Genomic DNA, 25,553 nt, shown 5'->3' with positions numbered 1-25,553 from the left:
CAGGTGGCATCTGGTGTTTGGTCTTTACCCTCCCCCACCAACAGCTTGCACTTCTCACCTCGTGCTAAAAGCTAAACTGACAAAGTAGCCTGGAGGGGGATCTCCCTCCCTAAGAAGCTATTTGCTCTCTTGAATAGGCACTATGGGCTTCCCCAGTTGACTCAACAGTAAAGAATCCCCTGCAATGCAGGAGATATGGGTTCGATCCGTGGGTCAGGAAGATCCCCTGGAGAAGGGAATGGCTACCCACTCCATTATTCTTGCCTGGGAAATCCCATGGACAGAGGAGACTGGTGGGCTACAGTCTATTGGGTCGCAAAGAGTCGGACACGACTAAGTGCACACACACGTAATAGGGACCACAGTAGTCTTACCCCAGAGGAATGATCTATAAGAATTTCAGCAATGGACTTCCCAGGATCCTCAAATCTCAGTACGTAAATGGTCACCTCTGTGCCTGATGGACTAGATTCCCTTAAGTGGTCCTGACAGGCTCCTTGGTGCCATCAAGCCTGAGTCCTCTGCCAGCCCATTCCCTGGCATTAGCATCACCCCAAGGAACCTCTTCCATCTGTTCTAGACACTTTGATAAGTGGCTTTCCATCAGTGTGCCCCACGAGCATGACAGTGTGTTCCCCAGAGCATGACTAACACCTGGATCCAGTAAGCAAATGATTTGAATTTCCTTTCACAGAAGCACACTAGGGTAAACTAGCCCGGGGCACAGTCTTAGGGGGACCACTTACGCCCTACCTCAGGCGAGCATTGCTATACTGAAGGCCCTGGGTGGGGGCTGGTGCAAGGGGCATCCAGGCTGGGGGACTGAGGGAATATGGGTAAGAACAATGAAATAGGGCAGGGGTTGGCAAATTCTGGCCCACAGGCCAATCCAGTCCTCTGCCAGTTTTTGTCCAACCCACAAACTGAGAATGGTTTTGTACATTCTTAAATGGGTGGAAACAATTCCAAAGAACCATATTTTGTGACACATAAAAATCACATGAAATTCACATTTCAGCATCCGTAAACAAAGAGATATTGGAACAGAGCCAGGCCCATTTGTTTATGCACTGTTGATGGCCACTCTTGTGCTACAATGGCAGGGCTGAGTGGTTGCGACAGGGACCCTTGTGGCCTGCCTACCAAGCCTATGCGATTCACTTATCTGGCCCTTTACAAAAAAAGTTTGCTGACCCCTGAAATTGAGAATAGGAGGCACAAAAGAGCCTGGAGGGATGCTGAAAACAAATACTGTCTCCTACTTTACATTTTATTTTTGGGCTGCACCACATGGCCTGTGAGATCTTAGTTCCCCAACCAGGGATCGAACCCAGGGCCTTGGCAGCAACAGCACCATGTTCTAACCACTGGACTGCCAGGGAATTCCCGAAAGTTTTTACATTTTACTTTATTTATTTATTAATTTTTGCCTCCTACTTTAACCATTTTACCAGAGGTGGGACCAGAACACCACAGGACCCAATGGGGAGAAGGAGGAAGGGGAGGGAAGTCTTTTAGAAATATTCACTGATAGGGAATGCCACCCAAAAGATCTAATGGAGTCCCTTCTGTCCCCCCACCCAAGGACAAGTGCCCCTAAAGGGCTCCCACCCCCTCACTGGCCTCACTTACCAGGCCCACAGTGTTGAACAAAACGCCCGTGAACGTTGGAAGTTCATTCAGAATTCGAAGATACTGGAGTTTGGCCTGAATTGCAGAGCCCTGTGGAAACAACCCACCCAGAAGTGTGAGAAACTTGAGGTGCAGAGGAAAAGCAAACCCATGTTTTCAGGAAGGAGGGTCAACAGCTTTGGATAGGCAGTAGTCAGACCAGCCAGCAAGCCCCACTGTGGGACCTTTGGGAAAAAATCACAGGAAGGTTCCAGTTTGGACAGCTCTTGCCAGACTTTAGCATCCCACCCGCCTTCCTAAACCCTCCTGCTACCTCCAGGTCCTCATTCCTGAAGAATTCAGCTTACTCATTTTTTTCCTGGGTTAATCTCAATGCATTTCCCCAACTTCAACACCCCATGACATCTATACCTCTCTCCTGAGATCCCTGATGACCACTAGGTGCTGGCCATCCCCAACTCGATACCTTTATCCTGAGCACTCCCAAGTCCCCACCCTGCTCTTCCTCTGGCAGAAAAATTTCCAACAGTGGTCCAGGCATTCCCTGGGCATTCAGGCCAGAAACCTGCGAGTCACACTGGACTCTTCCCTCAGCCTCTCATGTCACCAAATCATCTTGATTCTACCTCTTAACTCCCTCTCCACCCTACCATCCCTCTTCTCTAGCTCCATGGTCATTGCCTCAAGGTCTGCCATTTGCATCTGTCAGCCATGTTACCTTCAGTACCAACACGCATTTCCCTTCACATCTTCAGTGAGAGGGAGCAGCCTAAAACTTAAATCACATCAGCTGCCCAATTAAACCCTTTGATGGCTGTGTGCTGCTTACAGGATGAAGGATAATCCCTTTCCACAGCACATGAGGCCCTCCATGAACAGGTTCCTGCCAACCTCTCTGGCCTCTTCTCTTGTCTGCACCCTACCCAGGAAGGTTTCTTGAACCCTCTCTACTGGTTTATGTCAGATTTCTCTGCCTGGGGATGTTCCTCCCTGCAACTCGTCTAGACAAACTCCTATCTGTACTTTAAGACCCATCTCTGGCATTAGATGGCATCACCAACTCAATGCACATGAGTTTGAGCCAACTCTAGGGGATAGTGAGGACAGGGAGGCCTGGCATGCTGCAGTCCATGGGGTCTCAGAGTCGGACACGACTGAGACTGAACAACTGGCATCAAATGCACCAGTTCCTGGCTTTTTCCATCTCCTTCAGGATGGGCTGGCTGTTCCTCCTCTAAGCTTCCAGGGAACCTGCATGAGTTGGATTGCACTGTTGTGACTGCCTCTGGTTTTCCCACCAGCCTATGCTTGACTCAGGGCAGAGACTCGGCTTTCTTCATCTTCATGTCTCTCGCCCAAGTGCTGGGCGGGGGTGCGGCGGGGGTGGGGGGGTGGTGGCGCTCACAAATGATGTTTGCTGAGGAGACGGTTAGGACCCCTGAAACTCTCCACTGGGAAGAAAACAATCTGATTAAATATGCACAGCAAGGTAGGAATGGCTTAACTCTCCGGGGAAATTTGCATCTTAAAAGAGAAGCTAGTTGGGAATGCAGGGAATCTGGAATGGGTGTGATATAAGAGGGCAACTGTGTCTTGTGTCTCCATTTGCATGTGGATTCTGGGGCCTCTCACCACCGCCTCTTAGGAGGCAAGTGGATTGAGCCTTACAAGTCAGAGAAGGGCCTGCAGGGCTGGGGAGGCAGGGAGTGGGAGCCCCTCAGAGGGCACCCCAGAAAGGGAAGGAAAGTACAGCAGTGACCTGAGCCCTCAACGTGACCTGGAGTGACCAGCAGTGATCTGGAGTCCTGTTATCCAGGTCAGACCTTGTCCCATGGGGTTGGGCTTTTATCTCCCTGTACCAGGACTGATGAACTAGAAAGCTAATGGAGGACAGAGTAGTCGTTTCCGTGGGAAATGTGTCTATTCAGGGTTCGGGGCTTGTCCACACAACAGGTGCTTCATCAGCAATGACTAAATCGGTGAAACAACCCAAGAATTTTTTCTGCCTGCATCTTGGTCCCTTTGCTTTGAGGATCCTGGGCTCTCCCAGTAACTTGCCACTGAGCTGTCTCTGGGGGAGGCTCAGGCTTGGGGAAAAATCTCCACAGTCATCCTCCATATCTGGTCAAGCTGGATGTGTATCCAGGTCAAAAACAGTGGGGAGAGTCCCCAGAAGACCAGACTTGCTGGGAAACCAAGCAGGAGTCCCCCAATGCCACTAGTGCCCCAGCAGGGGGCCCCGGGGCTGACTCTGGATACCTTGGTGCCACTGGAAGGATGTGTTTGGTGTGCCTTCAGCTGCTGAGAGAGAGATTTCCGGAGGGTCTTCTCTTTGATGCCCTGTAGGAGGGAGGGGGGAAGAAAGGGTTCCAGGCCCCACTCCTTCCTAAAAGCAGAAGAAAAGTAGGAAATTAGAGGGACAAAGTGAGACAGGAAAGGAAGATGGCAAGACAGAAACGGAGTGAAATTGGAGACAGAGGTGGAGGAATGGAGACTAGGGGGCGGGCAGGAGGCAGGCAAGTAGGAGCTGGAGCTCAAGGGCATCTTGGTCTAGGGGGTTTGAGGAAGTCCAGTTCTCACTCCCATCCCAGGCCCATGGTCCTCAAAAGCATAGCACAGCTCAACCACTGTACCTTCTCCCTGTGTGGCTATGTGCCCCCCTCCTGAAGGGCCCTGGCACAACTCACTCCACATTCTTGAGCGAGATCTTCTGACTAGGTCGAGTAGCTGAGACAGTGATATAGATGTGGAGGGCAGCAAGGCCCAAAAGCATCTCCGGCTTGGGGTCCATTCCAAAGCGTTCTCGGATGACATCATTCCGACTCTGTGAGAGAGGGCAGTCCAAACCCATCAGTTAGAGATCTTTCAGCCACTGCACCACGGACTCCCTTACATCCCAGAAGAGAATCCTGGTGTCACTAAGAATCCCAGATCAAAGGGAAGAGGAAGGTTCTGCCCTTGGGGAAGAGATACTATTTGCTTCATTCAGCAGATAGTTGACTGCCCCCTTCTCAGTGCCAGGTACACACGATGGCAAGGCACAAACAGGTAGGATGTCTAGGGCACTACAGAAGTGAGACATGGCAATACTCCCCTTCTTTCCTCCTGTTCCAAGAGACCTTTCTGCCTTTTCTCTGGGGCCTATACTCACCACTGTTCACCCCCAGCCATCTGAGGCTCCTCTACCAGCTTAGATAAGAACAAAATAAGAGAGACACTGGGAGGGATTCTCTATAGGGCTCTGGCCCAGAAGCCCACAGTGAGAGACGGATGGCAGGCATGGGGCAGATATTCTTTTCCTTGGTGTCTGAAGATCAAAAGCAATAGTGAGTCAGTCTTCCCTCAGTTCAGTTCAGTCACTCAATTGTGTCCAACTCTTTGCGACCCCATGAATCACAGTACACCAGGCCTCCCTGTCCATCACCAACTCCCGGAGTTCACCCAAACTCATGTCCATCGAGTCGGTGATGCCATCCAGCCATCTCATCCTCTATCGTCCCCTTCTCCTCCTGCCCCCAATCCCTCCCAACATCAGAATCTTTTCCAATGAATCAACTCTTCGCATGAGGTGGCCAAAGTACTGGAGTTTCAGCTTTAGCATCATTCCTTCCAAAGAAATCCCAGGACTGATCTCCTTTAGAATGGACTGGTTGGATCTCCTTGCAGTCCAAGGGACTCTCAAGAGTCTTCTCCAATACCACAGTTCAAAAGCATCAATTCTTCAGTGCTCAACTTTCTTCACAGTCCAACTCTTACATCCATATATGACCACTGGAAAAACCATAGCCTTGACTAGATGGACCTTTGTTGGCAAAGTAATGTCTCTGCTTTTTAATATGCTATCTAGGTTGGTCATAACTTTCCTTCCAAGGAGTAAGCATCTTTTAATTTCATGGCTGCAATCACCACGTACAGTGATTTTGGAGCCCCCCAAAATAAAGTCTGACACTGTTTCCACTGTTTCCCCATCTGTTTCCCATGAAGTGATGGGACCAGATGCCATGATCTTCCCTATGCTATCCTAAAAAGGATCTCCTGGAATTAATGGCCAAAGGTAAGAAAACCCTCAGACCCTGAAGGTCAGAATCCCAGCTATCAAGGATCAGCCTAGGTTAGACCAGTTGCCCATTGTGTTGAGGTGGAACCAGAATAAGCTGAGAGACTAGAGAGCCACAGTGGTATCACTACAGCAGAGGAGACAGTGTAAAAGGAATGCTTCATCAATGATCATCTATGTAGAAAATCCAACAGAATCAACAAAAAAATCTACTAGAAATAATGAGTTAACAAGGTTGCAGGATATAATCAATATTTCAGTATCAACATAATCAATATACAAAACCAACCATATTTCTACATGTTTGCGACCATCAGAACCTAAAATTGAAAATCAAAACCATTTCTAATAGCATCAAAAACATGAAATTATTAAGGACAATCTGTCAAAACATGTGAAAGACCTAAACACTGAAAAGTACAAAAAACTGTTGAGAAAAATTACAGAAGACCTTAAGAAATATAGAAATATACTGTCTTCATGGGTTGGAAGATTCAAACCAATGTATAGATTCAACACAATCTCGATCAGAAGCACAGCAGGTTTGGGATAGAAACTAACCATCTAATTCTAAAATTCACACACAAATGCAAAGGTCCTAGAATGGCCAAAACAGTTTTGAAAAAGAATAAATTTGGAGGACAAACACTACCTGATTTTAAGACTTGTTAAAAAGCTTCAGTAATCAATAAAAATAATAATAATCAATAAAAAGCCTCAGTAATCAAAAAAGTGTGATGGTGGCATAAAGACCGACAAGCAGCTCAACAGAATAGAATACAGACTTCAGAAATGACCCACACATATACAGACAACTGATTTTTCACATAAGCACAAAGGCAACTAATGGGAAGAAAGGATGCTCTTTTTAATAAATGGTCTGGAACAACTGGATATCCATATGGAAAAAAGAAAGAAATCTGATCAATGCTTTGTACCACATACTAAAGTTAACTCAAAATGGATCACAGATCTAAATGCAGAGCCTAAAATGATAATGCTTTTAGAAAAAAACAATAGCAAAATCTTTGTGAACTTGGGCTCGGCCAAGATTTCTTAAATATGACACCATAAGCACAATCCATAAAACAAATTGACAAATTGGACTTTATCAAAATTCAAACTTCTGCTCTGTGAAAGACACTGTTTAGAGATTAGGATGAAATAATTGCAAATAACACATCCAATAAACAACTTGTATCTAGAATACACAAATAACTCTCAAAACTTCCTAATAAGTAAACAAACAACCCCAACTTAAAAAGTGGGCAAAAGATTTGAACAGATACTTCACCAAAAATGATGCATGATGACAAAGAGGCACATGAAAAGGTGTTCAACATCATTAGTCATTAGGGAAATGCAAATGAAAACCAGAATGAGATACTTCTATACCCTATTAGAATGATGGAAATTTAAAAATACTGCCAAGTGCTGATGAGGGTGTAGAGAAACTGGGACTCTAGCACATGGCTGGTGTGAATGTAAAATGGCACAGCCACCTTGGAAAACAGTATTGGAATTTCTTCAAGAAATTAAGGAAAGATAGATCTACCATATGATCAGGTCATTCCATTCTTAGGTATTTACCCAAGAGAAAAGAAAGCATATATCATACAAAGACTTGTATATGAATGTTCATAGAACCTTTATTTGTAGTAGCCAAAACCAGACAACCCAAATATCCATCAGCAGGTGGACTGGTAAACAAATTTTTGTATATCCATACCATAGAACAGTACTCAACAATAAAAAGGAATGAATTACTGATACACATAACAACATGAGTGGGCCTCAAAATCATGCTGAGTGAAAGAAGCAAGATCAAAATAAGTGTTTATACTGTATGATTTCGTTCCTATAAAATCTAGAAAATGCAAACTAATCTACAGTGACAGAAAGCATGTCAGTGGCTGCCTGGGGATAGGGGTACGAATTACAAAGGAGACTGAGGAGACTTTTGGGGGTGTTGGATGTGTTTAATATCTTGATTGCGGTGATGGCTTCAAGGATATAAACATATGTCAAAACTTACCAAATTGTCATTTTAAATATGTGCAGTTTGCTATGTGTCAATGAGACCTCACTAAAACTATCTTCAGTATAAAAGGAATATAGCTGAACACATCATCATAAAGGCGAAAGGCAAGGTGGACAAGGTCTTGTCACCAAATTCCAAAATATCTGAACCAAACATCCATCTCTGCGCCCAGCAAACATTCACTCATCCTTCAAGGCTAAGAACACGCATCTATCCCTTCCACTGTGAAGCCTTCACTATGCCTCACCCAGGAAGAGTTGGCAAATTGCTTCCTGAGCACCCCTACTGACATTGTAGCCTGCCATCCTCATAGTGCCTGTCACACTGTCTTGTATTTATTTGTGCACATATCTGTCTGAGCTCTAGCAATCTGCGACAGTTCTTTGATCATTGTGATTGCCAGCACCTAGCACAGGGCCTGGCCCAGAGTAAGTGCTTGGCAAATGTTTCTGGATGAACTGATTTGGGAACTGTCTCCTTACTGGAGCTTAGAACTGAGGAGTGGAACCTCCTGGTACCCAAATGCACTTGTTAAACCAGGGTATCCTGCGAAGATGCCAGAGTTACCAGGGTTGCTTCCTCCTGAATGTTGATGGGATCTGTCTAGACAAACAGACAAACAGACTGGCGCCCCAGACAGCCCAAGTTGCCAGGCCAACTAACTTGACCATGCCCTACCATGGTAGCCAAAAAGGAAAGAGCTACCTGAAGGTTGGAAAAATTTACATAGCAACTTCATTGTGACAGCAGAGCAGCCTGCCTGCTTGTTTGTCCATTGGTCTGTTTGTCTGTGTACCCCAAAACCAGACTCTACCTGGATGTACAGGTACTCGAAAGCAGCAGGATCCCGACGCAGCAGCTCCACGGGGTCTTTGGGAAAGAAGCTTATCCGGAAGAGGCATTTCATTCCATGATAGTGTGTCCGCTGCACTACCTGAATCCCGGAAGTGAGAGGTGGGAGGAAAAGAGATCAGGAATCAATGGCTGGGGTGGCAGGAGTCTGCTCAGGGCCCCCCGAACAGAGCTAGGTGCTATTTCCTACTCTGTCTTCTGCCTGGCTGATTCCAATTACCCTCGGGGAAAGTGATGAGGAGCCGAGTCTTTTTTGCTCTTCTGACCCAAAGTGATTAGAATTTTTCAAACCACTGATCCATGACTTGGTCTTTATCAACAACCCAAGGCCCAGGACACAAGGTAGGAAGAAAGAGCTCCCGGCAACTTCTCCGACTCTTCTTGCTGTGGGGCCTTTGCCTTGCAGAGGGGCTCAGCCTCTGGCAGAGGAAGTTGCTGATGAGCAACCAAATCAAAGAGTTAAAATCCTATTTGGAGGTGTAGCTGAAACAAGCCAGCAATATGCCAGTAACTGCTGAAGCTGGGATGGGTAATGAGGGTTCATTATCCAATTCCTTCTACTTTGGTGTATGTTTGAGATTTTTTAAATTATAAATTTATTTATTTTATTTGGAGGCTAATTACTTTACAATATTGTATTGGTTTTGCCATACATCAACATGAATCCGTAATAAAAATGCTTAAAAATCCCATTTGGAACAAGAGATCAGTTGGATCCATAAGCTCCCCTGATGGGCAGGGAGGTGATTAGGCCTCCATCCAGGCAGGCCATCCACCTTTTTTCCTTCATAGATGGGAACCTAAGTCTCTGGACTACATTTGGCTGAGAACTACCCTTGAAGAATTCCTCTCTCTAAAATCCTTTCATTTTGGTGTGTCTCATTTCAGCTTTTGCTTTGCTTCCTTTAGACATTTCTTTCTGGCCGTCCCTCTCCAACTCCTTCTCTCCCTCTCTGAGAATATTCTTTTTTTAAAGCAAATGAGAGATTCTTTCTTTCTTTGGCCATGCCATGTGGCGTGTGGGATCTTAGTTCCCTGACCAAGGACCAAACCTGTGTCCCCCTGCATTGGGAGAACAGACTCTTAACCACTGGACCGCCAGGGAAGTCTGCACTGCCTGGGAATACTGATTGGCCCTGGTTGCCTGTCTTCCTCTTCGTGGTGAATCACCATTAGTGAAACGTTATCCAGCAATCCTGGATTTCACTGGCTTTTTTCCATAGGCGGGGAAGATAAGACACTTCCCCTACTCCACTGTGGAACCTGACATGGCTGTCACATGGGTGACACGGGTGACACACTGTCCATTCTCGGCTTCACTCAGCCCCTCCTCAGTCCACGTGTCAGCCTCGGGGGTTTCACTAGACTCCACTCGCCAACTCCTCCATATTACAGCGCTAATCTGAAGGTTGAGTGTCCTCTCAGAGGCAGAAACGTCTAGCAGGCAGGGACTCCATGAGATGGTGGAGTTGACACTGCTCTTCAACTCAGCCTTCCACACAATGAATTGCCACTCCACGCCTTCCCTAACTAGTGACCACCAAGACTAACAACCGTCATGCCTTTTTTAGGTTACAAGAGACATTTTAAAGAATTTATTTATTTATTTTGGCTGAGCTGAGTGGCTTGTGGGATTTTAGTTCCCCAAGCAGGGATTGAACGTGGGCCCTCAGCACGGAAAACATAGGGAGTCCTAACCACTGGACCACCAGGGAATTCCCAAGAGACATTTTCTTTAAAACTTTTTTGGGATATGGACCATTTTTAAAGTCTCTATTGAATTTGTTACAATGTTGCTTCTATTATGTTCTGTTTTTAATTTTTTTTTTGGTCATGAGGCATGTGGGATCTTAGCTCCCTGACCAGGGATCAAACCCACACCCCCTATATTGGAAGGTAAAGTCTTAACCACCAGACTTCCAGGAAAGTCCCTCAAGGGACATTTTTAAAGGCCTCTGTGGGTGGTTGGGACAGATCTTGATTGAGAACTGGGACTTCTAGGAGCTGGCTGAGCAAGTCATGATGAATTTTCCAGTAAGAGATTGCCTGGTGGCCTCTTGTCTACTAGAGGCCACTTGCAAAGGTATGAAGCTGTGACAGAGGAATTACTTACATAAGCCAGGGGCTGCTTGTCCTGGAGAAGCAGGAACTTTTGGTTCTGTTCTGGTCCGGCATACTCAAGGACAAGAGCAAAGTGCTCAATGTACCTCAGGGAAAGCCGGTCCTGTAATGTCACCATCACATCCTATAAAGACAAAGGAGCCTTGAGAGAGAGAGATCCCTTCCAGCTCTAAGATACTTTCTGTACCCAACATGGCAGAAGGGGACTGAACATCAAGAGAGTCCTGGGGAGAAGGCTGAGGGTGGGAAAGTGGGTCAGACAGAGCCACTGGCCTTCAGGGTGGCCCAGGCACAGGGCTCCAGGACGAGGAGAGTGACCTAGGAGTGTTGTTCAGAGGCCTAGGCCCTGGAGAACACAGAAGGGGTGAAGGGAGGTCTTCCTAAACTTGGTTGGTCCATGTAGATGGCAAAAGAAGGTCATGGCCCTTCCTCCCCCTCCCCCCTCTCCATTCAACCAATGATCTCCTGAGCCTGTCCTTAGTGCCATGTGTGGTGTGGGTTCTTCCCTCAGCTTCTCACGTAAATGAGGATGTTCCCTCTGGTTTGTCCAGCAACTCTTTACTTAGGAATCAACAAAAGCCAAGGCCACAATTACATGATTTCAAGGGTACATGATTTCTGGATTCATAATCTAAATTGAATGACTTGCAGTTACTGGCAAAATATTCATCTTTGTCACTGGCTTTTAGAGATGATCAATTTACCAACTTGAAAAATGTGTCCATGCAGAGGAACAACATCACATGTTCTATGTACAGTCAGGAATCTGATGACTTCCAAGCTCCGTCTGCTCTGCTGCCTGCCTTTTAATATTAGGGTGTCTGGAACAGATCTGTGGGGGCTGCCCACATGTCAGTTCTGAGACTTCCCATCTACCTGCTGTGACTTTGGCATACACCGACCTCTAACACGTGTGTTTTAGAGTCAGCGTGGCTCAAGCCTCCAAGGGCCAGAGAGAAGCAGACTTGCGAATGCAAAGCTCCCTTCTAGCCAGGGTTGCCAAACAAGCCCCTCAGTGAACACTGAAAGCCGATTTGCTATTCAAATGCCAGGCTGGAAACTGGCGGGTACTTGAGAGTATCTCTTTGTATTATGCAAGTAGTCACAGAGGCCCCAGTGTTGCTGGAGTGCTGGCACAGACAAATGAGGTTGTCTTTGCCTTTCAACTGCAGTGGGACTGTGGGTGGCCAAGCTGGTGATTGCCAAATTGTATTACAAGTGTAATGGCCCCTGTGCCAGGCTGTCAATTCACCCAGGTACCTCTCCAGGACAAGTGGCTTGGCAACCTGTCCAAGTTCCAATGAAGCAGCCAGTGCACCCTGAAGTCAGGGTATGGTCACCAACCAGGGGCTGCCATTGTTTTGGAAAGCTGGGGCTACCTGGAAGCACCAATGGTGGTGACATTGTGAGGGGAGAGAATGCTTAGAGAAGCTACTCAGGCAAAAGAGAGTGGTAAATGCTCCAGTGTGGGAACAGATCAACATGGCCATACCAGTCCATGATGTAACACACAGGAAGATTCTGACACACCCATACCCACTTCTTGGACTTGGACTTGGGAGGGCACTTGGACATCACTGGGTGGCTTAGTTTTAATGTCTGTCCCATAGACGGAAGCCTTCAACAGTCAAGAGACCACCTCAGGACAGCTTTGGGAGTGTGTTTTAGTCCTAGGTTCCCTGGGGAATCCACCCAGGCCTAAGCCTTCCAAAGAAACTCTCGGTTCAACCAACACAGGTTAAATAAAGCCTAGAGTTTTGCAACTTGGCTGCTACTAGCACTTTGGACAGGACAATTCTTCATCATTTGGGGACTATTCCATTTCTTGTGGGACACTTGGCATCTCTGACCCTGAGACACTAAATGCCAGTAGCACGCCAAACCATGGGGATGACCCCACATACACTCAGACATTCCCAAAAACTACCTGGGAGGGGGCAACGCTGACCCAGGCTGAGAATCGCTGGCAAAGTCAATTCTGAACACCTGGTAACTCCTCTTAGGGAAAGTTTCCTGGCCCACAGCTTGCTTTAGTACAGGGTTGTATTGGTCCCAGCAGGGGTACCCCAGGAGAGCCCTGGGCCAAGTGGGTTTTCTGGGCAGGTGCTGTAGCTGCCTGGCAGTCTTGTTGTTCAGTCACTAAGTCGTATCCGACTCTTGTGACTCCGTGGACTGCAGCCTGCCAGGCTCTGGGAAGCATTAACTGCATGGAAACATTCACTCTGAGGATGGCATTCTCTTTCTGGAGAGAATCCAGAAGGAGCAGGAACAGATATTTCTGTCCCAGAGCAGAGTAGATCCAGGTGGTTAATGGTACATACTTCTCATCCTCAGGACTAAGGGAATTGCTACAACTTCCAGATGCCTGCTGCTGCTGCTGCTGCTAAGTCGCTTCAGTCATGTCCAACTCTGTGCGACCCCATAGACTGCAGCCCACCAGGCTCCCCCGTCCCTGGGATTCTCCAGGCAAGAACACTGGAGTGGGTTGCCATTTCCTTCTCCAATGCATAAAAGTGAAAAGGGAAAGTGAAGTCACTCGGTCGTGTCTGACTCTTAGCGACCCCATGGACTGCAGCCTACCAGGCTCCTCCGCCCATGGGATTTTCCAGGCAAGAGTACTGGAGTGGGGTGCCATTGCCTTCTCCCCAAATGCCTGGCTGAGTTGTTAAGAATCAGAGCTCTTTAGTTGCTCTTCTTGTGAAAGGAATAGCCAAAGGGACTGTTGGTGGACTTTTTTCAATCTTGTTCAGTGCTTAAGAGCTGGTTGTTATTTAAAAAGCAAGGCATGGCTAAGCTAATCTCCTGAGAGATCATTTGTTGATTTCTGTGTGTAAACTTGCATAGGTGTTATTGTAGCAATACAAATCACTTTTGCTTTATAAATGGTTTAATGATCATCACACTCCTTAGCTCCTAAAAGTCATGAAGGATGCAAGGTAACATGACACAAAGCAGTTTGTTAACAGATGTGTGCACACATGCATGCCTACCCACATGCATGCACATGTACATGAATGCACACACACACACATTTACAATCACTAGCACACAGTTGGGCAGGCAACTTTCCCCCCACCACAGTCATCCAACGACTGTACATTTTTACAACCAGGTACTTCCAGGAGCAGGAGGTCAAAGACCAAGAGCACCTTGCTCTGGCAGTGAGCAGCCCTGTGCAGACTCAGAGGAACTCTGAGACCAGCGGCTGTGTGTGCTCCAGAGAGTACAGTACCGACCCGCGAGAGGAGATTTTGTGGGTACCTTAACAGTAGTCCGGCCATCAAACGTGAATGACTTGATCTGCCCATTTTCTAAGAAAACCTTCAGGACATTGGGGATGAGGAGGAGAGCTTCTTTCTTCATCATTTTCTGTGAAAGGACAAGGAGGGGGCTCATTTAGAAGGAGGAGGGAAGCAGAAAGGAAGAGAGAGGAGTGAGTGAAGGAGAGGGAGCCAAAGGTATGGAAGGACAGAGACAGAAGAAAGAACTGATCAAAGATAACATTACACAGAGACCAAAAGCAAATTCTCCAAGAAGACAATGGGCCATATCCAAAGCTCACCCTTCATTTGATGTCACAGCACACCCACGGTCTACTGTGGCTCAAAGCTCCACAGCTCAGAGGGGGCTTGGCCAATAGAGACCACCACACCCTGAAGGGCTGATGGGAGGTCTTAGGAGCCCACCTCACTCACCAGCTCCTATCTCCTGCCTCCTTCCTTTCCACCGGGCCCCTCACACATTGAGATCACTTCCACGCCTTTGCCCTGCCAGTCTCCCTCCGTCCAAGCATCTTAGGTCTTCTCTGACCTAGTCCATGCCTACTTCTCCAGTCATGTGTTATCATTCCTGGTACCCACACTGTTCTTTCATACCTGTATACCTCTAGCAACTCATCATTTGAGGACTGCCTCACTCCCCAAAGGACATTTAGCATCTCTGACTCTGAGACACTAAATGCAATAACAAGCCAAATCATTGGGATGACCCCAAACACCCTCCAGATATTCCCAAAAGCTCTCTGAGAGTGGGCAGTACTGACCCTGATTGAGAACCACTTGCAAAGCCCAGTTCTGAACACCTGACAACTCCTTAAAGCTTTCCTGGCTTAGGCATTTCTGTATTTATAGAGTGGTTCATGTTAGGCTCTTGATAAACCTTTATTAAATAAAGACTGTTTCCTCTGCCTCCCTCTTTTGATACCTGGAAAACTTCTACTCATCCTTCAAAATCCAGCTTAAATATGAATTCTGTAAAGCCTGTCTAATATCATTAGGTACTTGAACCTGGTGTTCCCACATTGTTCTTTTAGCAACTTATACACACCTATCAGTTGTTGTCGTTCAGTCGCTAAGTCATGTCCAACTCTTTGCCACCCCATGGACTACAGCATGCCAGACCTCCTTGTCCTTCACACACCTCTCTAAGTGCTCTTAAATATTTAAGTATTTCCTTATGCATTCATTTTTTTAAATTTTTTTTAATCTTTTGGCCACACTGTGTGGCATGTGGGATCTTAGTTCCCTGACTAGGGATTGAAACCACATCCCCTGCATTGGCAGCATGGAGTCTTAACCACTAGACTGCCAGGGAAGTCCCAGTGCTCTTTTTGAAGAATGTGTGTCTTTTGTAACCAAACAGTTAACTCAGCACTGGGACTATGTCCTATTCAATCTTTGTGGCCCTGACATTGAGCAGAGTTCCCAGCACACAGATGGTGCTCAATAAATGGCTGCTGAACATATGAGCAGGAGGTGCTTAATATGTGCTTGCTTGATTAGACTCATTACGGAAATCCAACCATTTCCTTGGGCCACCATCATCAGTTCTAGAGGACCTGAAAAGCTGCCTCAGACGTGCAGTGTCCTGAATTCTCTGAGCCTCTGCTACACACTCAGCACTATACTAAGCCTCATGAGGGTACAGCAAAAGCAGAGGACCAGGGTCTAGCCTTATACTGTTTTTAAAAACATTATTTATTTATGGCTGTGCTGGGTTTTTGTTGCTGCAAGCAGCCTTTCTCTAGTTGCTGGTGAGCAGGGGCTATTCTCTAGTTGCAGAGCATGGGCTCAGTAGTGGTGGTGCATGGGCTTAGTTGCTCCGTGGGATGTAGGATCTTCCCTGACTGGGATTGAACCTGTGACCCCTGCACTGGCAAGTGGATTCTTAACCACTAGACCACTAGGGAACTCCAAGCCTTACACTCTTACAGTGACGTGGCACACACATGATCCACTAGAGAACAATAAAACCAAAACAAACCAAAAGGTATAAGTTAAGGTCTCCTAGATGGGGTGAACTGGATTTTGATTGTAAAGGAGATGGCAGGCGTGGACTATCAGAGAGGCCAGACAAGAACAGTCCAGATCTAGGGACTGTCATGGACAAGTACAAAAACATAAAGCAAGTCCTCTTGGGTCGGGATGTGGTAAGAGGAGGGGGTGGTGCTATTGTGACATCAGGTCATTTCCTGATGGAGTCAAGCCACAGCGGGGAGTGATGGGATCTAAAGTTAGAAAAGTGACTCCCTGGTTCTCTCCCTGATCCCAAGATGCTTCACTCCCACCAAGCCCAGAGGCCCCAGATTCCCAGGCTGATGACGCTCTGTGGTGGCAGGTTTTATTTAGCACACTGGGTTGGACTCAGATAATTACTTAATTGATTTTGCTTAAAAATAGAGTTGGCAAGGAATGCCCACAGGATTTATTTTTGCTCTTGTTGCTTAATAAAGTCTGGAACAACAAGAGAAAGGGATTCTGGAGTCACCTGGGCCTGGACACCCCGCCCCACCCCCAACCCTGGACCTAAACAATGGGGAGGCTGCTATGGTCCACGCTGGTGGCAGCGGTGGTCGGGGGGGAGTGTTGTGACATCAGGTCATTTCCTGAGCACAGCTAGGGTAGGAAGGTTGATGTCTCGGTCTCTCCCAAACAAGAGCCTGCCACCACCTCTGGTTTACCTGACCAGGAGCAACAGAGTAACCTGGGGTGGGTTCTAGCCACTCTGCGGCATTTATGTCTAGATTGGTCTGGAGTGGGGGCTTGCTTCTGCCTGTGGCTAGATGTGACATATGGAGAGGCGAGTCATGGTAGAGGGGAGAACACAAGGGAGAGGAAGAAAGGGGAGAAAAAAGGGGGGAAAGAATGGAATGGGGAGGAGGGATAGGATTCTTCACTGGGTGACCAGGCCTTGGTGGGTTTTTCTGTGATGTTGATAGCTCAGTTGGTAAAGAATCTGCCTGCAATGCAGGAGACCCCAGGTTGATTTCTGGGTTGGGAAGATCTGCTGGAGAAGGGATAGGCTACCCACTCCAGTATTCTTGGGCTTCCCTTGTGGCTCAGCTGGTAAAGAATCCACCTGCAATGTGGGAGACCTGGGTTCAATCCCTGGGTTGGGAAGATCCCCTGGAGAAGGGAAAGGCTACCCACTCTAGTATTCTGGCCTGGAGAATTCCATGGACTATATAGTCCATAGGGTTGCAAAGAGTTAGACATGACTGAGCAACTTTCACTTCACTGAGATGGGAGAAGCTGCACCTGTCTATTGTGTGTGCTAAGTCTCTTCAGTCCTGTCTGATTCTTTGCGACCCTATGGACTGTAGCCCGCCAGGATCCTCTGTCCATGGGATTCTCCAGGCAAGAAAACTGGAGTGTGTAGCCATGCCCTATCCTTCAGGAGATCTTCCCAACCCAGGGATCAAACCATCTGTCTTATGTCTCCGGCACTGGCAGGTGGGCTCTTTACCACTAGCGCCACCTAGACCCTCCAAATTCAGGTCTCATTTCCTTTGGGTGTTCAGGGCTCAGGACACAAATGTACCCTTAGTGACTTGTACCTCAGCTGACACACAAGGACTCCACACAGCTCCCTTTCCTCTCTGTGGCCCCTGCTTTTCCTCAACCTCTTCTGCTGAGACTGACATGAAGCCCAGCCACCAATTATTCAGTTGGCTTAGCCAGTGGGGCCCAGTTGTCCCTTGGGCCTCACAGTCTTCCTCAAACGGGGAGGAGGGCCTTGGCAGAGTTTGGGGATAAGGGTCAGGGAAATTGAGTCGTAAGACATCTCTGACCTCTATCCATACCATCCTCTGGGTGGTTCTGCCTCAAAGAACTAGAGGGGTGCTGGTGCCCCACTGATTCTCCACTCAGGCTGGGCCTCCTACCTTGTCTCAGCTGCAGCTGTGCTTCACTACAGAAATGCCATGGGCCTCCCGAGAGCCCAGTCCATGACAGCCTGTGAAAGCACACAGCACCTGTTAGCGCTGCTGGCCTCCTCCCACCCACCCCCATGGGATATCACCAACTTCTGCCAACTCCTAGAGGACTTGAAGTTATCATCCATGGCCACCTAATACACATCTTTGTGTGTTCTACCCGCCTCTTCTCATTTGCTTATCTGAAGCAGACAGCTCAGTTCATGTTAACCCCACAAGGCAGTAATAAAGACAGTGGGCTGGCCATGACCCCTCCAGACTGGCTGCTGCATGACATGGGTGGTCAAACACCACCTGCTCCTCAAAACCCTACCACCCAGGGGTGGATTCTATACTGTCTCAATCTGAGTTGCCTGTCCTCCCAACATCACTGAGAGGAATCCAGAGGCAGGGAACAGGTATCTGTTTTGCATCCCTTGTAGTGCTGGGAACACAGCAGGCATCTAGTATTAATAAAAGTTCTGTGACTTAATGAGAGTCTATATCATTTCCCCTAGGCTGCTTCGCCCTTCACTGCCCAGTCTTCTCCAAATGAGACCTGGAGTTGCAGGATCACTTCAACGTGCCGAGGGCTCAATTTCGCCGCATTTACAGAAAACCACTACTTCCTTCCTGTTTCTATCAAGTAGCCAAATGTTTATGGAGCACTTGTTCCGAGTACTGTGCTAGAGGTGAAAATTTCTTGAAGTACCATGAAGATTCTGAGTGAATTGATACATATTCCTTCTCCCCATGATGCCCAGGGCTTCTCTGGATGCCACACACCCCTCACTCGCTCCCCACCCAGAGCCCCAAGGTCCCTCCTCTGACCCCTTCATAATGCTGTCCACTTTGAGAAGCAGCAGATGAGCAACTGGCCCAGAGGGATACTTCGACAGCCTGGCTGACTCTGGCCAAGGGCTGAGGGGAGGAGGCGAAAGCTCACTTACTGCATCTGTTTCTCCAACTGCCACCTGCTCGGAAAATCGGACCTTCACAGGATTGGATCTCAGCTTGGCCTTCTTTGCCGCACTAATGAAGGCAGATTTGGGGGACTGGAAAAAACAGAGAGGGCTCATGAGTTCACCATACTTGGAGAAAACCTGACATCTGCTGCATGGAGTTAAGACGTCTCAGTTCGGGTACCCCCTTTTGCCTTGTGGATCAATAAGCCAATAAATAAGTATTGATTCCCTACTAGGTGCAAGACAATGTGCTAAGTGCTTCCTTAGATGATTGGTATGTTCTGAGTAAGCTGGGCATGAATCGAATTTGAGTAAATTGAATCCCATTATTAATGCTCTAGGCCTACGGGAGTTTGCAAAAATTCTTTGTAATAACGTACACTGAAATTTTATATATTTGGTTTCCTTAATGTGAGATATACCTAAATGGTGATTTTTATTACATCTGAATATGAACATTGCAAAGGATTTAAGGAAATAATCTTATTCATTTCAAAGATATGTCCTGCCCCTAGGAAGGAGGTTCATAGAAAATATTATTTTAGATGCAGAAGAAAGGAGGCTTAGCATGCCAAAATGATTTATCCACAGTTTCTACACTATTTGACAGAAGAGACATTAGCGATTTTACCCAGGTGTCCTGGCTTCCAAGTTCTAGGCTTTCTACTACTTTGTTCATCCAACTCTGTAAGAGACACTCAAACAATCAGCTAGGGTCTCTCGTTTTTGAAAACTCCCACAAATTCAGCAGGATGCATGGTTAGCAAATGCTGGAAACTGAGTCTTTCCTGGGTGCACTGTGGATTTGAGAAAATGCAGGAGTCCTAGTGAGGGGCACCCTCATGTCTCTGGGGCATTTATTCATTCGTGTAACAAATTTTGGGAGGGCCCACTCTGTGCCAAGCACTGTTCTACATGACGAGGATCTAGCAGTGAATAAGATGGACAAAACTCTGGCTTCAAGGAGTGCCTATCCTAGCAGGGACAGACAGACAGATAAGAAATACTGAAACACCTCTTAGGAGGCAAATAAGGGCTATGAGAACAAATTGAGCAGACTGAGGGACTACAGCAGAGATTGAAGTCGTGAGGGAGAGAGTGGTGGGGTTGTTATTTTAGACAAGACAGGCAGGGAAGACCTCTTTCAGGAGGTGACATTTAAGCAGAGGTCTGAAGGAAATGAGGGAGAGACAACCATGAGGATATCTGGAGAAAGAGCCTTCCAAACAGAAAGAAGAAGAAAGTGTCTGAGGTGGGAGGAGGAGTGGGGTGCATGGGGAACAGTCAGGAAGCCAAGTGTAGCCACAGCTGAGTGAGTGGGGAGCTGAAGAGGTCGTGCTCAGAGAGGGAGCCGGGGGCTGCGTCAGGTAGGGCCTTGTGCGTCCATGCATGCGTGCTAAGTCATTCTGGTCATGTTCGACTCTGTGCGACCTTATGGACTGTAGCCTGCCAGGCTCTTCTGTCCATGGGCTTCTCAGGCAAGAATATTGGAATGGGTTATCATGCCCTCTTCCAGGGGATCTTCCCAACCCAGGGATCGAACCTGCGTCTCTTATATCTCCTGCATTGGCAGGCAGATTCTTTACCTCTAGTGCCACCTGGGAAGCCCAGGGCCTTGTAAGCCATGGCAAAAACTTTGGATCTTGCTCCACCGGAAGGCTTTGAACAGTTTTGCTCAGTCATGTCTGACTCTTTGTGACCCCATGGACTGTAGCCTGCCAGGCTCTCTGTCCATGGAATTCTCCAGGCAAGAGTATTCGAGTGGGTTGCCATGCCCTTCTCCAGGGGATCTCCCTGACCCAGGGATTGAACCCAGGTCTCCCACATTTCAGGCAGATTCTTTGCCATCTGAGCCACCAGGGAAGTCCTTTTCCTCATCTCAGTATATGGCATCTCCAGTCTTCCAGTTGACTCCTTTCTTTTTCTCACCTCCCACAACCGATCCATCAACATAACTTCTTGGTGCTATCTTCAGAATCTAGCCAGAATCCACTCACTCGTCATCATAGCACCATTATTACCATCCTGGCGCAAGCCTCTATCATGTTTTAACTGTATTCTTGCAGGAGACTCCAAACTAGTCTCCCTCCTCCGGCCGCCAGCCTCTGGTACTATTTTCCACACAGCAGACAGAGGCGTCCTTTTTAAATGCAAGTCAGACCCTGTCTGTTCAAAACCTTCCGGTGGAACAAAATCCAAAGTTTTTGCCATGGCTTACAAGGCCTGGACTTCCCAGGCGGCACTAGTGGTAAAAATCTGCCTATCAATGCAGGAGACATAAGAGATGCAGGTTCGATCCCTGGGTTGGGAAGATCCCCTGGAGTCGGACATGACAGAAATGACTTAGCATGCACGCACGCACGCACAAGGCCCTACTGGACGCAGCCCCCAGCTGCCTCTCTGAGCAGGACCTCTCCAGTAAGGAAGGAGAAAATCAGGTTTGGGGCTCTTTCAAACCACCACCACTACCAGCCTTACCATGCAGCCTGTGAGCCCTACAATCAAGCATTCCTTTGTGTTCCCAGCCCTGAAGGGTCCCTGCCAGCTGGGAAGGCAATACATTAAGCAATTTTCTGCCATTAATGCTGTAGTTGAGATTCATTTACCAGATCAGCCACAGGAGGGCAGGGCCCTAAGATAAAGACACACCAGAAACAAACGTCCTCATCAGCTCTTGGGCCCTGGTCCCAGCTGTGTTCTCTTCCGGAGCCAACAATCTCATTCCCCACGGAGGGCAGATTGCAGAAAGCCACCTGTTCAACCCAAGTCCAGCCGAACCTCAGGCAGTGGGTCTCCGTCCTGGCTAGAGGGCAGAAACACTGGAGGGAGGAGCTTTACAAAGCACCAGTACCCAGTCCCCACCCCCGATCAATGACGTCAAATTCCTGAGGATAGGACCCAGGTATTAAGCTTCGAATGATTTCAAAATACAGCTAAGGTTGGGAACCACTGTGCTAAAGGAATCTTAGACTTCTCATCCTGAGCCACAGGGACAATTTGTTGGCAGCAGACAATATAGCACAAGGAAATCCAGGGCTGGAGATGGCTGCAGAAAGTGATTATAGTATCGATTGTTCACAGGAGTCCAGAAATGCCTTTGTGTTACACAGCTTGGTGCTCAGATCCTAGGGGCGGGGGTGGAGGGGGCATGGGCTATGGCAGGAACAAGGGAAGGGGCGAGGCAGAAAGATCTGTAGTTCTGTTCAGGCAGCTCTGCTTGACTCGTCTCCACAGTAGTCCCATTTCCACTGGAGGTGCCAGACACAAGGTAGGGGAACTCTTTGTTCCACCCGACAGTCACCCTGTATTTTCTCTGTGATCATCTGTCATCCTCGAATATCCTCATGTACAGTGTGGAATGAGGCATCTCTAGAGACCTGAATGGGCCATGCAGTCCACCCTTCATTTTTACATAGGAAATGGAGCCCAGGGAAGAGGCTATGGTTTATTCAAAGTATCAAAATAATTGAGTAGTGGAGCAAAACCCAGAACCTAGATTTTCTGAGTCCTGGATTAGCTATACAATCCCCTGCAGTGGACTGAAGCTGGAAGTCCATTCCTGGTCTTTTGTTCAATGGTCTGGTTCTATCTTGGTCCCAGCGAATGGATTTGCACAAATAAAGAACCCTAACTGGTACCCTATAGGCAGAGGGGACAGCCTCTTTGCTATCTCTACCAGAAGTCCATGATTATATCCTGTCCTAGAGATACAACAACAAAAAATTCAGATATTTATAGGAGCAAAATCAGAAAGTGGGATTGCCAGTATTTTCAAGGATTTTAGTCATTTCCAGTGTCTGTTGTACAGCCATTTTCAGCTTGTTTGTGCCTCATTACTCACTGACCCCTGCCTGTTGGTTTCTAAGACTCCATCCTACTCTCAGTCTTCAGCCTTGATCACTGACAGTGACTCACTCATTGCCAGCTGGTCTCTGCTATATGTCATAGAGTCATGTCTAGCCTTGTGCTTTGACACAGATGACGCCTGCCTTGCAGTGTGACATGAGTGGCTCTCAAAGGTTGCCCTGTCCCAAAGCATCTTCAAAGTGCAACTATGGGGCCTGAGGTTTTTGATACTAGAGTGGCCCATCTGAACTAAAGTCTTAAGAATTGGGAAGGCCCTGGCCCAAATTCAAATGTACCTGGAAGGAGTAATGAACACATTTCAGAGGTCAGCAGATTATGGGCCTGTGTGGGCCAGCTCCTGTCTACCACTTGTTTTTTGTAAATAAAGCTTTATTAGAACACAGCCATTCTCTTCATTTCTGCATTGCCTATGGCTACTTCTGTAGTACCACATATGGTCTGCATGCATGTGTGCTAAGTCACTTAAATTGTGTCTGACTCTTTTGTGATCCCATGGACTGCAGTCTACCAGGCTCCTCTATCCGTAGGATTTCCCAGGTAAGAATACTGCAGTGGGTTGGCATTTCCTTTTCCAGGGGATCTTCCTGACCCAGGAATTGAACCCGTGGCTCCTGACATGTCTCCTGCATTGCAGGAAAATTTTTTACTGCTGAACCCCTGGGGAAGCACAAAGCCTAGAGTATTTACTTTATGGTCCGTTACAGAAGAAGTTCACAGACTCCTGCACTAACTCATTAGCATACTCTCACTCATGTTTCTAAACCTTACCTGATGCTAAAAATCACCAGGAAATGCTTATTAAAACACAGATTTCTTTGGGAATTCTCCGGAAGTCCAGTGGTTAGGGCTCTACACTGTCATTGCCAGGGCACAGGTTCAGTCTCTGGTCAGGAACTAAGAACCCACAAGCCGAGTGGCATGGCCAAAAACAAAACAAACACAGATTTCTCAGCCCATTTCAGACTTCAAAGGTCAGACTCTCTGAGAGGGTAGGGCCGAGGAATTGCTGAAAATGTCCTAATCCACGAAGCATAGATTAATTGAGTACCTTAAAGCTGGGACATCTGAGCTCTTGACTGACCCCATTTTTCCTCTAAGCAGCTGGAAGTCTCATTTTGCAACAGGCACCCTTTCTAGCAAAAATGAATTTTGGCTTGAAACACGGGACTAGAATTTCTAAGTACCTCCAGGGCCATTGCAAGCCCCTTGAAGTAAATATGAAGCCAGCAGCTTGGTGGAATAAGCAATAGAGGAGAGAGTCTGCCTTCTCCCTCAGGGCTGAATTCAGCAGCTGGTGATTCTTTGACCATTTTTTAATTTGGTGACTCTATTAGTACAGATTTCAGGGTTGTGTTCACATATCTTGGCCGAAGACAGGTATATGGCTGAATGTGTTAAGTGTACGATAGGGCCCCACTTTGATAATTGTGAAAGGATTTTAAGAACATGGAGCTCAGGTTCCTGAAGCTTTAACAGCCTCCTGATTTCCCTTTCTGCTGCCTCATTTTCTTTGACACCTGAACCTACTTATAAGCAATTCCCACAGCAACCATTGTGGGAGCCTGGGACTATGGAGGGCCATCCTGATTCCAGGGGTCCACTGATAAGGGACCTGGGGGTCCTTCCTTGCTGCATTCAGGACTGCCTACAGGGGAACATGTCCTCTCCCTGGATTTCAAGGCCCCTGACAAACCACACATAACCCTCACTTCCCATCAATCACCTAATCGAGTTATTCTGCCCACAGCTTCTTCCCGTTTCTGTGCCTATGTCATGCTGTCTCTTCACCATCCCCACTCTTCAGGGCCCCCTCGTGTCCCTCTTGCTCAATAAATGCCATCTCCAAAACCCAGCTCACATCCTACCTTAGTCCTGAATCCTTTCCCAACCTTGCCGTTCCCTTCCCTGGATTTCCTATAGTCCTCCTTTGTGAATCCACATAGCCATTACTTATCTCTCCAACTAGGTTGTAAAAGAAGAGGTGACATTTTGCATTACTGTGTCTCCCCCAGCACCAAGCACAGAGGAGGCACAGAAGAGAAGACAGTCGTTGATTGCAGGGGCTAGTACTGAATTAATTCATCAATTAAGCAAATAGGACTTGAGTACCTACTGTCTGCCAGGCCCTATACTCAAGAAGCTCTATGGAAAACCAGTTCTTCTGCAGTGGTTCCCATGATTTTGGCTTTTTTCTGGACAGGTGGCTTCAAGCAGAGGGGACTGAGACTCTCTGGGTACAGGCTGTTTTCAAAACCAGAAAACTAGTTTCATTTGAAGGGACTGTCTGCTTGCTTTGCCAGGACTGTTCTAGGTCACCAGTCAGTACTTTATTTTAAAATATTTATTGAGGACAAATGATGTGTCAAGGTCTAAGGGTACCGAAATTAATACATATTCAGTCAATCATGGGGAATAGTTGGTCACTCAAAGATTAAAGAACATTCTTAAATACATCTAGACTTAGTAAGTGGCTACCTATGCAATATTGTTTGAGGGTCCCTGGGAAAGGATCTCTATGGCCGCTCAAAATACTCCCCAATGGTCTGCTACGGTAGGAGTCACTCTCTTAAAAAGAAAATGCCATCTGAAAGAGACTACACATTAGACCACACACCTTGGCTACATATCAGAATCATTTGGGGAGCCTTTTCAAAAGATCAATACCTGGGCTCCATCCCCACAGCTTGTAATTCAATTGGTCAGGGCTAGAGCCCAAGGATCAATATGTTTAAGAGTTCTCAGAAAGTTCTAATGTATATATAGCCAGGGTAGAGAACCACTGTGGAGAAGGCAATGGCACCCCACTCCAGCACTCTTGCCTGGAAA

At 47.3% G+C, this 25,553-nt stretch overlaps 1 protein-coding gene across 5 annotated transcripts in view; it reads right to left on the bottom strand.

Annotated features, from left to right (window-relative positions):
- Window positions 1-25,553, bottom strand: part of FRMPD3 (FERM and PDZ domain containing 3) — a 145,791-nt gene that overhangs the window by 31,932 nt on the left and 88,306 nt on the right. For 4 of the 5 annotated variants that reach the window (XM_059883657.1, XM_015461596.3, XM_015461597.3 and 1 more), the window contains 7 exons: window positions 18,846-18,950; window positions 13,965-14,072; window positions 10,696-10,827; window positions 8,545-8,664; window positions 4,320-4,456; window positions 3,892-4,018; window positions 1,633-1,722 (listed from right to left, as the gene is read on the bottom strand). In XM_059883657.1, the coding sequence (XP_059739640.1) occupies window positions 1,633-1,722; window positions 3,892-4,018; window positions 4,320-4,456; window positions 8,545-8,664; window positions 10,696-10,827; window positions 13,965-14,069 (711 nt within the window). In that variant the 5' untranslated portion in view covers window positions 14,070-14,072; window positions 18,846-18,950. Of the gene's footprint in view, window positions 1-1,632; window positions 1,723-3,891; window positions 4,019-4,319; window positions 4,457-8,544; window positions 8,665-10,695; window positions 10,828-13,964; window positions 14,073-17,865; window positions 17,937-18,845; window positions 18,951-25,553 lie in introns of those variants that run through there. The other variant, XM_059883659.1, reaches the window with a different exon arrangement.

Source organism: Bos taurus, chromosome X (assembly GCF_002263795.3).
Source record: "Bos taurus isolate L1 Dominette 01449 registration number 42190680 breed Hereford chromosome X, ARS-UCD2.0, whole genome shotgun sequence".
NCBI classification, from domain to species: Eukaryota; Metazoa; Chordata; class Mammalia; order Artiodactyla; family Bovidae; genus Bos; species Bos taurus.
Note: the sequence above shows the minus strand (reverse complement) of the source record. Positions and strands in the feature narration are given on the sequence as shown.